The following is a 14769-nucleotide window of genomic DNA, read 5'->3' as shown; positions in this document are numbered from 1 at the left end:
ACCAAGAAAATCAGTCGAAATTTAATCATATCCTGTATTGTTTATCGTCTGAGCAAAGTAAACAGTTTTTTTTTAAAATTATTTAATTATTTTTAAGAGAATTGCTCATAAAGTACTGTCATTCTAAGAAATGACTTTGAGTTGAAAAAAATATATATAAACATGAGTACATATGATGTCTTCAAAATTTACTTTTCCAGAAGAAAATTTTCAGCAAAATTTTGAGACTTTTTTGGGTTAAAATTTCAAGGAGAAAATATGTTTCTTTTCAATGCAAACTTACAAAAACATTTTATAATCTTATCAACGAGAAGATTTTCTTAGAGTAACAATACTATTTTGGGGCTAATATTCCAATTATCTTAAAACATATAGAAACACTTCAAAAAGCTTTTTGCTTTGCTCAGACAATACTGTTATTCTCTCTAAAACCTTATTTGATGGATATAACTATCTATTACAAGTTTTTCCTGTGTTAATGAACAGTCAAATAACCGCCAGTTTTTGGACAAAATAAACAAAATAAACGTATATGCCAAACAGCCTATAGTTAAACATGTTATAACGTTAGTAGATTAGTTGAATGTTTATCATAATTTATATAGAAGAAAAAATGGCGAGCTCTACATCTACTTACATTATTAGGCATGTTGAACGTTCCAAGTCTAAAACTGATTTGAGCTAGTCCAAGTCGAAGTAGTTAGAACCTGATATCTGGAAAATATCTAAAACACCGAGTCACAGACACACGTCAAATTTTCCACTAATTGCATTGCGAGGTGCATTAAAAAAATATAAGTATGAATAAAAATGCGGTGGGTTCGTTTTTGCCGCATTGCCCAACATGCCACATCGTGCCCAACTGCACAAAAACCACTTGTTAAACGAAACTTAAGGTTCTGATAAAATCCGGAATGACCATTTATTTCACATGAAACGGAATATTTTAATCTGTTTTATCTATAATTTGGACTTGTTAGGGAAATCGAAACTATAGTTTTTTGGTAAAATCTTAAATGCACACTATCAGAACGTTCCCCAATACTTCAAACAACAAATCACTTATTTCCTCAGAAGCGCAGGCTCTTGGATCTGTTGCAAAAACAGGAATTAGAATAAACTAATAAGTCTAATGAATTGAAAGAATTACAGCAAATAAGAGAACTACGAAACAGGAGAATAGAACAACAAGAAAAAAGGCAATGGTTTTAAAATTATTGGATAAAATCTCAATTGATTAATGGGAGGTAACACTGTTTTTTTTTTGTTTACTTCAGAATAAAATACCAACTAGTTTTTATAGTTATTGACTGAATATAGCTCACACTATAAATACCTTTAACGCCTAGTAACAGCCAGTCAGACTATTGATGACTGGATATACGTCACACTTTAAATAACAGACGGTTATATTGACATATAACATACCTCCGGTGCAACGTCTCCATAGTCAGTCTAAACTCAGTGTCTCAATTTTGTTCCACTGGAATTTTAATCATACAAAATCAAGGTATGTTTAATTTAATCATAAGACGACTTATGGGTGGAATTAAGATGATATTTTATTTGTTGTTTTACAAAATATCCAGACACAAGTTTAATAGATGGCAACATTTCATATCACGAAGAATATTTAAACCATCACAGGCAGTTGGTGATACAAAGAGGCCAAGAATTTTGCCAAACTCTGTGACAAATATCCGAGGTTTCAAAAATAGAACGAGAATTAGAAAGAACAAGTGCTGAAGAACAAGCGTTTTCGAAAAGGATATAATTCATGTGACGTATATTCACCGATTCTCTTGGAGCGTCATGGCCCTGAACTATGTCTACCGATTGTGTAAGAGGGGAGATAACCCTGAAGTATATTCACCGATTCTCTAGGAGCGGTCATGACCCTGAACTATGTCTACCGATTGTGTAAGAGTAGAGATAACCCTGAAGTATATTTACCGATTCTCTAGGAGCGGTCATGTAACATTGAAGTATATCTACCGATTGTGTAAGAGGGGACATAACCCTGAACTATATGTCTACCGATTCTGAAGGAGCGGTCATAACATTGAAGTATATTCACCATTTGTGTAAGAGCGGTCATGAGGTGAACATTACCAATCCTAGTAGAAGTGTATATCAATATAATTGTTTATGTTTTAAATTTTCTGTATTAAAAATGTGTAATTAATTTGTAAACAATGAATTTATTAAAACCTATAACTTGATTTGGTTTTTGATATTCTTCATGGATTTCCATGGGGGTAAATGGTTTAAAATAATAGGGTAAAACCTATCCTTAAAAATGGCAGAAAAAAATTACAGATTAGATCCGATCTTTCAATTATATGATCCAATATGTTATTCGTTTAATAAGAAAAAAAGACGATTACATTATCATATCACCAACCGGAGGCTCTAGATCCCAACTAAATTATGGAGGTAGGGTCACTTTCGAGATTAATTCATTATCGAATTGCTTGCTTCTGTCTGATGCCTATTTCAGATGCGATTTCAAAATCAAAGACGGAACTCCTAATCAGAATCAACTCCCACAAACCAACACAACGTTAGAAAAACACTTCTTCTCATCTTTATTTAGCGAAATGGTTATGGAAGCTGGATCAAATCGTATAGAAACCATCAAACACCCCAGTGAATTTGATACAATGCTGAAAACAGTTCTATATCCTCAAAACTTTGATTCATTTTCTGGATGATACCTGATGTTGGCGATGGAAGTAAAGAGCCGATAAGAAATGTTCCTAATTATGCAGATGAAGCTAGAATGAGACTTATTGCTCGAAACACAATAGAAAGAGTAGGACGAGCAGCTAATCATGGATTCGAGTACTTCGGTACAACAATGCCGTTGATAAAAGTAGTTATGGGTAATTATGAAATTGGAAATTATATCCTCTATTCGGTCTATAGGAACATAGAAAGGTTTCGATAGGATTACCATATAAAATTCATCTACAAAGAGAAATCAAGGATGATAAGATATTCTTTGGAGAGAATGCTTCAGATGCAAAATTGGAAATAACGAACCTCCAGCTTTATATACCTGTCTTAACACCATCAATTTAAGTAGAAACAAGAATATTCAACATATTGACTTAAGATATTGAAATTGCTTTTCGTCGTCGTAACACAGTAGGTAGCATGACTTTAACTGGAGAATCCACTACTTTGCCAATCACCAACACCATTAAACCACCAAGATATTTAATGGTTGGTTTCAAGGACTTACCAGACTCTCAGACGAATAACAATAATATCTTTAGGGTGGCATTGAACCAAAATCCATAAGGTTCAAGTAAGATTAAACAACGATAATTATCCTAACTAACCTTTGACACTTAATCCATCGACAAAGGATTATAATGATTTGTATAGAAACTATAAAAATATGTGTGAATTATTTGGAAATCCACCTCAGTTTGAATATGTAGATTTTGCACTTAATCACCCAATCTTCTGTTTTGATCTATCAGCCCACCAAGAAGATCTGTTCAAAACAGGAGTAATATAAGTATTCATATCGATAAAACACAAGGAGTAGTAACCGGCTACTGTTAGATTAACATATCTAATTAAGTTATTGATAAATACAAACAAGTCAGAGACGATATAGACTTAGAAAGAATTGATAAAAACGTAAAGGAAGATGGACTTTTACCTTTCCTACCTTTGATATTTGCTGGTCTTACTGCCGCTGGTGCAATAGGAGGAAACCAAGAAAACTGTTAAACAAGGATTAAATAAATTAATAGATAGTATTGACATTGGAGAAATGAGAGTCAAACATAAGGGCTATGCTATAGTTTTTAAAAACATACATCCTGGAGAGGGACTCTCAAAGTATCAAGGAGATGGATTGATTTTTTTGAACAAAATGAATTAATGAAAAATGAGAAAAAAATTCAAACATTCAGGCAGATTTCCACAAAACCTAATGCTCAGGTGCATTTGCGGAAGTTCAAGTTCTGGGAAAACTCATCTTACATGCTGACAACACCAAACCTTTTAGATTTCGAGTCTCGGTACATCTACACAACAGCTCCAGAGCAATCATATTATCAATTCCTAAAAGCTTTAGAATATTTACCAAAGGAAGACGTTCAAGACACATTTCAATATTATGAAGACAACAAAGAAGAGTGGAAGATAAAAAATGTCATAGAGAACTTCATTTAAGCAAAGAATCCATCTTTCAATCCAACCGACATAAAGTGTTTCTTACGAAAAATGTTAATGATCTGGATTTGTCTATTATTGATAGCAACCGAAAGAACTTAATAGTATATGATGAATGCGTAGCACAAAAAAGTCAAGCTGTTCAACAAGAATTCTTCACAAAAGGAAGACATCACAACTGTCACTGTATATACCAATCCCAATCTTTTTACGGAATGGATGCTATGTTTATTAGAAAGAACGCAAATTGTTTTTTTATTATTCGAATTAAACGACAAAGATTTATCTAAAATTATTCAGTCAATAAATCACGGAATGGATAGAGATGCATTTAAAAAAGAATGTGAAGCTCAATGGAGAAATCCAGACGATCAGGATATATTACTAGATATATAAATACTAGAAAACCTGCGGGTGAAAGAGTTATGACTAACATCTGTTAAGCAAACAGTCAAATTTTATTTTTTTAAAAAATGAGTAGTGATTGAAATAATATTTTAAAAAGAAATAGAGAATATATCAAAGCTAAGAATAAAATAAAGACCCAGGTTGAAAATAACATCTTGGATTAACAGAAAATCTACTATTTCAACCAATAATAAAAACTCAAGAGGATATCAAAAAGAAATTAGCTTTAGAATCTACGCCTTCACCCACGCCTCATATAGATCACCCCGTTCCAAAACTGATTGAATATGGTGGTATTATAATTAGGACATTAGATGATATAAAACATTATTTTTCAAACCCTGACCCAGATTTATCGAAGAGTATTAAACCAATCGTTGATGAAGTGGGGTTATTGTTTAATAGGTTTAGAATAATATTTAGAGCAAATTCACCCGCATTTAAAATCGATAGAAAAGACTTTATATTTACATTAACAGAAGGGTTAATAAATTTAATGAATGGGATGTTGACATTGCAGATTACAATATTCAAAACTTCTATATGCAATTAAAAAGTCAGGACCCGAAACAAATAGATTGAAAGAAGTTGAGTTATATATTATAAGAATTAATCAAGATAATGAATATGACGAAGCAGAAGATATGAAAGCTAGAGAAAAATGTGGACAAGGTATATAACCTTTCTACACGATAACAACGAGGAATTACCCCTAGAGAAAGGTATTATAGATAAAAATGATTATAAAAATGTTCTTAAAAATGTCAAATAAAGAACAACTATTCGTTATCACCTCAAATAAAGAGGGATTGATTTTTTATCTCTGATGTTTTTCTTTCAAAATGCTTTCATAACTGCTCTCGCAAGCCGTTTTGCCAATCGATGAAGATATCTGTTATGTGAATCCATATTCATGTTTTGATTCGTTTGGTAAAGTTCATAAAATTCTGTTTCAGATTTGTTCCATATTTATTTACTAGTTTAGACTAGAAATATTTAAGACAACTGACATATTTCAGTCTGCCCCCAAAGGTCCAAGGTTTAGTTCCTTGCAATGTAAAGGGATAGATTCGCTATCCTGTTAACCAATCGTACCATAGTCTCAGAAACGTCAATTGGAAGCTAATAAAGTTCACTGATCACCGTCGAAATTTAGGCCTTCAAATGTGTATCCAGAAATATCCTCATTTGAAAGTTAAAATGACTCGCATTTGCTTGAGACTTCGCCAGATATAGATGTATATCTCGTATATTATGCATGAAATTGAATTACAATTCCGTTTCATTTATCGGATATTCTGTGTTTCCATTTTAACCTAACAAATATTCCACCCGTTGTGTACAGCCTTTGGCGCAACTCAGGCATCGATTACTAGGTGTTTTCTGACCCAATTCGGGCGGTTCGGAGAGTTCAGATATTCTACAACGTCCCTGTGCCCCAAGTGGTATTGCAGAATTGTTGCTGTGGGTGTAGTCTGTGTAGGAAATCGTTAACAATATAAAGGTAAACTTTAATACAGGCACTTACAGAATAAGAAAAAGGTTATATAAATAAACCTGTCGTATGTTGAGTATGAACTGTGTATAGACCATGAACTGTGGTTCTCAAATGTTGTAGAACCTAGAAATAACTTTTTCTCACATGAAATCTATTCATATATGCTAGCTAACTAAAAACAATATTCCCACTTTCAGAGAGTGTCACAACTCCATATTTCAGCTTATTAGTATTTTAGTTTAATTTCTACAAATCTTGAATGTTAACGAGCGATAAAAATTCTCGGAAAATCTGTGAGGCATTTCAGGATTTGTTGAATATATGGTGCACTTTTATTGAATACACAGTTAAGTTTGCAGTTGCAAATATGAAAGGACTGTTAGTTATACTAAGAGACAATTTAATACTTGTACTTCACATTTAACAGAATCATCTTAATACATCAAATATACACCAATCCTCGTCAGTTTTCAATTTGAGCAGTTCCATCGACCAGTGTAGGATTGAGATGAGAGCCTTTTTTCTCATATAAATAAATTTTTTGTATTTCTATTGCAACCTTGTTCTATGGGAGTAGTAAATGTATTATTTTTCAACAAATGTGCAACAGCTCTATAGTGGTGTATATTGCCTTCATCTTTATGTACATAAATTAAGAATTTACAACAAAACTCAAAGTTATGAGTTGATGCCTATTAATGATATTAAAACCAGTAAAAACTATTACATGAATTGTTATTTTCAGGAGGAAGCCTTACCTATGCCTCACATATATTTTAATAACCATATTAGTTGCAACCCTTCTTAAATATTAATTATTAGTCTAAAAAAACTACTGTGCTGATTTAAGCACAATAAATGCCTAATTTTTATTTAAAAAAGTATATCTCCTACCTTTAATTAAGGTTACTAAAATTAATGAGTCAACTCCAAAACTAGTTTTAGCTGCTTACTTAACAAATAGTACACTTCATTTATAACCCTTTTAAAAAAACTAATTCAGTTTGATTAAGTAGAAACAAAGATGATAATAGCATCTTTTAAAGACGTTTTCGGGTATAATATACGACGTTTTTAGTAATGTAATGGCAATTTTGCATACTGCCCTTTTAAATGAGCTATACAGGATTCAATACTGTTTTTTGTATACATAACTTTACTGATCTAGCCTAAAATGCTATATAAGGAATCTTTGTGATTTGTTAAAAATTACTGGTTCTACAGGGGTTAACCTTTATCCTGGATTTTCTATCACATTCATAAATGGCGCCACAGGTGGAATGACGTCAGTATATTTTTTCAAAAGCTGTAAAGCTAAAGAAATTGCCTCGGTAGCGTTTGTGGTAATTAAAATGTTCTCTACCCTCGAGTCCAAGTCCTGTGATAGCTGGATAACTTCTTGTTTTATTATCTATTAATACGTGAGGTATGTCTAATAGAGTGCATAAAATATGACCATGAAGTCTATCTGTTATCACAACTCTACCTTTCTGTAAGAACATCATACCATTAGTTGCATTTTCCAAAGGGTTATCCCCCTTAGGCGTTGGAAAACCCCACCATTCTTTAACTTTAACAGATACCCCTTCAGGTACCCTGGGTATTTTATAGTTTGGTGTTTCTATGTCATTTCGTCTAAGCCATAATATATCATACATGGGACTCATATATCGTTTGATTCGTCCAATCTGAAATGCCATATCCGGTGCCATAATTAGATTTGTTCCATTGTTGAGCCATGAAAAGTGATTGTCGGTCCCTTAAAACTAATGTTAAATTCTTGTTACAACAATATAACTGTTTGCAATGCTCGAAATGTGCGCCTTTATCTTTCAGGAATATACTCTGTGATAAAACCACTATTTCAAAACCTTTAAAAAGATCAAAAATTTTAAACCTGTGGACATCGTTAATGGCATATCCAACGATGTTTCCACCGCCATGAACGAGAATAACGAGTTCTTTATTGGAATATATTGCACTCATGTCCTTAGCATAGTGAAGGTTTTTATCGTAACAATAGCTAAAACTGCAGTAGTAAATGAGATCAATACCCAGTCTTCGTAACAGATAAATTTCACCTGAAGAAATGGCTGGATCTCCTTTATTTTCGAACACAGCAACATCAAACAACATGGCGTACCGGAAACCACGTAGCAATTTCAAACAAGAGATTGAAATGTACTCTTTGAGCCTCTCGGATAACTTCTGTGCTTGTTTTAAGATGCGGGGACAGAATATCAGTATCGTAAGGTGTCTTTATCAGCTTTTTTCTGAGAAATCGTTTTAGACGTGGTATATTTTCAAAATGGCCGTCATTGACATCTGGTTCCAGATCTGACGTGTCCATCATGTCTAATGATTTTCTGCCAAATGAACGTGATTCGAAGTCTTCCAGGGGCATCTTTGCAACATCATCATACCTATATCGTAATTTTATATTGGTGTGGCTATACATTCCAATTATACTCAGACAAACAAGTGAAATGAGGAAAGCAGCTATCTTGATAATCATTCTGTCTCGTTTACCTGCGAAATAAATACATATGAAATAAATGAATTATAGTATAGGTACACTATCTGTACACGATTGCTTGTAAAAGAAAAGATAGCTTGCCAGGCAATTTAATATACGCCCACTGGCAGTATGAAATATTCAACCCTTAGTCATACACTTCTTGTGAACTTTTTGTGGCGATACTTTATAATATTACCAAGTTTTGTCAAAATCTGTCAAGAATTGTGCCTTCTAAAGTTATTACGAGCAAAAAATTGAACGCGTTTTCAAGAACAAGGGCAATAACTCATACTAAATATTTTCCGATTTTTATGATTTTCGATAGGGTTCATTCTTGGGTAATTACAAACACTCACAATAAGTTTCGTCAAAATCCACAAAGAAATATGCCTTTTAGACTGTTTACGGGCAAAAAATTGAACGCATTTTCAAGAACAAGGGCAATAACTCATACTAATATTTTTCCGATTTTCGATCGGTTTCGTCCTTGGATGATAGCAAACATTCACAGCAAGATTCGTCAATATCTGTAAAGAATTGTGCATTCTAGAGAGTTTACGAGCTAAAAAATTGATCGCCTTTTCAAAAACAAGGGTTTTAACAGGGTAATAAACTCTTACACCAACATTTTACCAAATCTGTCAAGAACGGTGCCTTCGAGAGTGTTCGCGAGCTAAAAATTGAACGCGTTTTCAAGAACAAGGGCAATAACTCATACTAATAATTTTAAATTTTTCTGATTTTCGTCCTTGGGTGAAAAACACTCATACCAAGTTTTTTCAAATTCCGCCATAAATTGTGCAGTCTATAGTGTTTACGAGCATTTCAAAAACAAGGGCAATAACTCAAACTTAATATTTTTCTATTTGGTTTGTGAACGCAATAGAGACAACAGTTTTTCTCTGATTTTAATGAAATTTGGTGTGATCATTTATATTGGCAAATTCCAATTTTACGATCTTTCGATGAACGTTTTTTTTGATTTCGGGGAAGGGAGGGATTGATTCTCCCAAATGAACAGGCCTGGGGTGGAACAGATACTTCATTTAGAAATTGGGATTAAGGCTCATGATGCTGGGTTTTCTTGTGTTCTGATTCTGATATGTAATTAGAAAAAATAACTAGTATGGTATCTGTTATGTACTGATTGTTTTTAGTTAGTAAAAATTTGTGAACACAATAAAGACTACAGTTTTCATCGATTTAAATGAAATTTGCTGTGATCATTTATAATGAAAAGATCTTAGTCAAGTTTGAATTTTTCGATCAATGGAAATTGAGTTATTGCCCTTGACTTAGTAAAAACGCATCAAAATTTGTTGAATTGTAAATGAGATAGAGATGACATTTAATGTCAGAATTTTATTAAATTTTGTGTGTACAAATTAGATTTTTGGTATGATTTGACACAGATTGGTGACCGCCCTTTTTGCCAGGCAACCACATGTTCTGATTTTCATAAGGGTTCATACTTGGGTGATTATAAACACTCATTCCTAGTTTCGTCAAAATCAGTTAAGAATTGTGCCTTCTAGAGTGTTTACGATCAAATGTGAACGGACGGACCGACGGACGTACGGAAGACGGACCGACATGTCAGTTTCATGCTATCAATCCACTTTTAGTCACATCCTAACGGATTCGTTTGTTTAAGTGTGGTAAGTCGTAAGAACCATGGCGTATTCCCCACTTGCAACAAGTCACCTAGAGTAAAGTTATCTTTCCTTGACTACGGGTACAACTTAGACTAAATTACGTTATAGTGGCGCTTGTTTGGAAAAGTCTTTTAGTTAATGTGAATGGATCAGTTTGATGCTAAAATAACAGAAATTATCCTTACTCTCAAAAGATTGAAATTCAAGAGTTTCTGCGAAAACATAATGCTAAAATAAGTGGTTCGAAGCAAGAATTAGCCTTTTGAAATAAATGAAAATCTATCTACACATCAGTGTCCCGTCAACCACGACAATGATGATTCTATTCAACATCTGGTGAAGATGCTAGTAAGGTTCCTGATTATAAAGACATTCTTAGTGGCTGGACAATCAATTTGCATGATCTACCCCACATTTCACATAAAGATGTCGAAGTTTATCTTCTCCATAGTAGCCACCGCACGAACGATAAACAAAAAATGAATTGTTATAAGGAAGGTTACATTCAGGTCCTACTAATATCTTTTAGGCTACTTGTGGTCTAATGTGTAGGCCTAAAATTGTGCTGTAGCAGTTCCCGGACTATTTGTGGTACATGACTTCCGTTAACCAAATTTGAAATTTTTGAATAAATGTTATCCCATTAATTACTTTTTCAGGCTAGGTGCAATTAATTCCCCGAATTAAGCACACTAACGTCCATTTCAATGCCGGTGCGGATATTTTTCTACGAACTCAAATCCTTACCTTGTTCTTTGGATGTGACATCTCTATTATTGGAATTCTTAACGGATACTTTTAAACCAACATAAATAAACAATCCAACAGTGCTAACCATCAAGCCCAGAAAATTAGAAAACGAGGCATGTCTACTGCCTTCTATATACAATAATATAACCACTAATACTCTTTTCATAATGTTGCACACGGAATGACTTAACACCGACATGTACCTCAATACTATATTTGTGGAAATGTAAGAATACACCACATGGAAAACACTTGACAATACTGTATAAAAGACGGCGCGTGTCAAAATGTTTTCAGCACCAAAGCGAGTTTCAATAAAATAAAGAACTGTTGTGAAAACCAAATGACAAATGATCACCATTGCTATAGTTGAAGAAGGGCGTAAATTCAACCTGGACGAATTTTGTTGGTCTTTTTTGATTGTCGCGTTTCTGACTGCCAGGGTCACGTTGTTAAGTACTAAGCAACTCCACCGATCAGATATGCCTCGTATTAGCCCCGAGGATCCGGACAATTATTATTTAAATGTATTATAGGTGTAATGAGATTACAATAATAATAAACAACTCACATGGGTGAGAATTAAGTCCAAACACAACTAACATTCAGCCCATGGGGACAAAAATACAAACGTAAATAAGTAAAATTATAGTATTTTAAGAAAGCGTCTTATTATTAATAAATCGTAAATAAATTAAAAATAACAAGTACATGCGTTTGAGATTGACAGAATTATCTTGCTATGGGCCAGTATTCGACCACAAGCTACCACAGTTTAAATATTGTGTTACTTACAAGTAAGAATATCAGAAACAAAGTATCGAAGCTGAGATCATATTATTTTGACCTCATAGTTATACGGATATATGACACCGCTTCGCCGAAATACATCTTCACGAGTGGAAATTACAGCAGTCTTCAAATGAAAGTAATCTATGCTATTTCACTAATCAATTATAATAGTCAGCAACATGACAGCCTCCTCGAGTCCGATATCCCCCAAGAAACGGGTTCTAGATCAATAGGAGGAGGCTCCGAAGAGGCTGTAAAATTGTTCTACTTTCGGCTTAGAGAATTATAATGCAGTAGAAAATTTGTAAGATTACAATGGAGAAGAAAATTATCAAAAAAAACAAATTGTGGTTTTTTCTTCTTAGGATGAATATTATCCTGAACTAGATTTTCTAAAAAGAAAAAAACAGCCGATATCATTCCTCAGTTATCCCCAATGCCGAAAGTAAAAACTTCAGCTCCCAGGATAAGAAAAGCGGAGTCATCTACCGTGATTACATCATCGCCGTATAAAAATGTCCTTGAAGAAAAGAAATTAAACAATTTAATTTAATTAAATCAAATAAATTTGGTAACGGATGATGATACACAATGCATATATTGCACAGAGCTTTTTCCCACCAGCTTTTTTACCCCACCCATTTGGCATTATGACCCTTAATAGAAAATAAGTAATATGACTGACATTTGAAGATATTGTTATAACTTAGTCTCTTCACAATAAGGCATCAGAAGTGTGATTACCACGAAGCTCTACACACGATTCAAACATAATTTACGTCTTCACTTTCGTAGAAATCGCTTCGAGTCTTTAGGGGGTGCGTTTTCTCCTATGTTACCCTTTGTTTGGTGTAGGGTATCGCGATTGTTTGCAAGATTGAAGGGAATTCAGCTTATCAGCAAGAAAAAACACCCAACGGCCCCAGCCTTGCAAGAACAGAATTCACGAAACAAAAATACAAAACAGTGGGATATAGCAAACCGACTTGCAATTCCTATCCGACTTGGGTGCGCAAGAAAGGACTCTTCAGGTCAAATGGTAGAGTGATCTGTCGTAATTTTAATAATAGCATGTGTTATAGAAAAGAATGTAGATTAATTCACAATAATTGTGCAATCTGACTATCCAATCAACATCAACTGTCACAGACACAAACGCAAGTGCCTCAATTTTCAACAACGGACTGCTTAAATCAACAGTGCCCTACAGGAGTTATTCCCCTTTATATGGACTGTTTGAATTACCATGTTTCAGAACGGATCTTGCCAATAGAGTATGACAATATGCAGGACTGTTTTCGTTACTCAGTATGACCCACATTTACCTGTTCACAACTAACTACCATTACATTTTCACATGCACTTATCGTGCCTAAGGCGAAAACAGATACTTTTTGAGATGTCTGTGGGTAATTATGTTCCCGTGTTATAAACACCTATATTAACTGGATCACAGAGGGCCTTACCAAAACCAAACGGTGATGTGCGTCTCATACATGATGCGAAAAACCAGTGGGAAATTGATTAAACTCGTTCACTCAGTCAATCTAGTCTCTAAGACAAGCAAATTCAGACTTTAGGCTGCTGGTCAAGTTTCTGCTTTAAACGTTACGTTCACTTTGACACTCCTAGCGCCAATTTCACATTGCTCTTTCATTTACCTTCGCTTGAAGATCGCCAGGTAAATGAAAGAATTAGTAGTAAACCTATTTTTAGATGATGTGTCCTTTTGACTACCATTGTGCAGACCAGAAATAACTAGTTACTTACTGATTTTAATTACTTTTTGTGAGTTTTTTTTTTAAATCTCTGGGGTCTAATTCGTAGGAAAAGACCAAAGCTAAAGCAAAGCAAAGCTATATGGCCAATATGCATGAAAAATGTCAAAAGTTTGATGGCAGATATTTGAGTTCTGTTTTTTCTGACATGTCCAGATAGTCCATGTTGATATTGCCTGCACATTTCAGCCTTGTAGCTTTGTTACTTTTCAAGCAAAAGATTTATTTGCATTTAAAGGGACATTCATCATTTTTTGCAGGTCGAAAATTTGTGGAAGCTATAAACCAAAATCTATAAAAATATATCCCATAACGTATCTGAAAGTTTTAACTAAAAAAATTCAGCCGTTATTTTTTTAACTCGTAGATAGATATATACTTTATTATCAAAATGTTACAAATTTACAGACAGGGGTTAGTATATAAGAAATATATAATTACAATATTTACTAATAGTAATTATAGTTTTAGATGTGAAAGGTATTATTAATTGAAGACATTAATAGTATAAATTTATCTCTACAATTGAATATACCTAATAATAAACAGGCAGATAATGGTTTTTAAGATCAGTATTGGCAGAAAAACATAAAAGCAATCATCTTCAATGAGTGACAGGGGTTAGTACATTAGAAATATATAATTACAATATTTACTAATAGTAATTATAGTTTTAGATGTGAAATGGTTAAGGTATTATTAATTGAAGACATTAATAGTATAAATTACACTCTACAATTGAATATACCTAATAATAAACAGGCAGATAATGGTTTTTAAGATCAGTATTGGCAGAACAACATAAAAGCAATCATCTTCAATAACACCAAGATTGTGTGCACTACATCTAAATTTTGTTTGTATATCTCGGAGAGACAGAATAGACAGAAAACTTTATGTAAAAGGTTATGTAAATTTTTGTTATGCTTTTTATGATTATCACCGAAACTAGGGCAAACAGCATAATTAACCATTAGTACTCTCAGTTTTTAATTTACCCTCTTAAAACAAATTCAGTATGATCAAGTAGATACATAGATATAAATAGCATACTTTAGAAATATTTTCAGGTATAATTAACAACGGTTTTTGATAATGAAAATGTTTTACTTTTTGACTACCTTTGTGAAGACCAGAAATAGATTGTTTGAAAACTAGTTTAAAAATATTGCAAGG

At 33.3% G+C, this 14769-nt stretch overlaps 1 protein-coding gene across 1 annotated transcript; it reads right to left on the bottom strand.

Moving 5' to 3' along the window:
- Nucleotides 1–8225: 8225 nt before the first annotated feature.
- On the bottom strand, nt 8226–11222 carry LOTGIDRAFT_155212 (hypothetical protein; the record flags this gene model as incomplete). The annotated part of the gene is made up of 2 exons (XM_009065706.1): nt 8226–8629; nt 11021–11222. The coding sequence occupies 2 exons, from the start codon at nt 11220–11222 to the stop codon at nt 8226–8228; spliced, it is 606 nt and encodes a 201-aa protein (XP_009063954.1).
- Between the last annotated feature and the right edge of the window lie 3547 nt (nt 11223–14769).

Source organism: Lottia gigantea, assembly GCF_000327385.1.
Source record: "Lottia gigantea unplaced genomic scaffold LOTGIsca_7, whole genome shotgun sequence".
Taxonomy (NCBI): domain Eukaryota; kingdom Metazoa; phylum Mollusca; class Gastropoda; family Lottiidae; genus Lottia; species Lottia gigantea.
The sequence above is the reverse complement of the archived record's forward strand: the minus strand, read 5'-3'. Positions and strand labels throughout refer to the sequence as shown.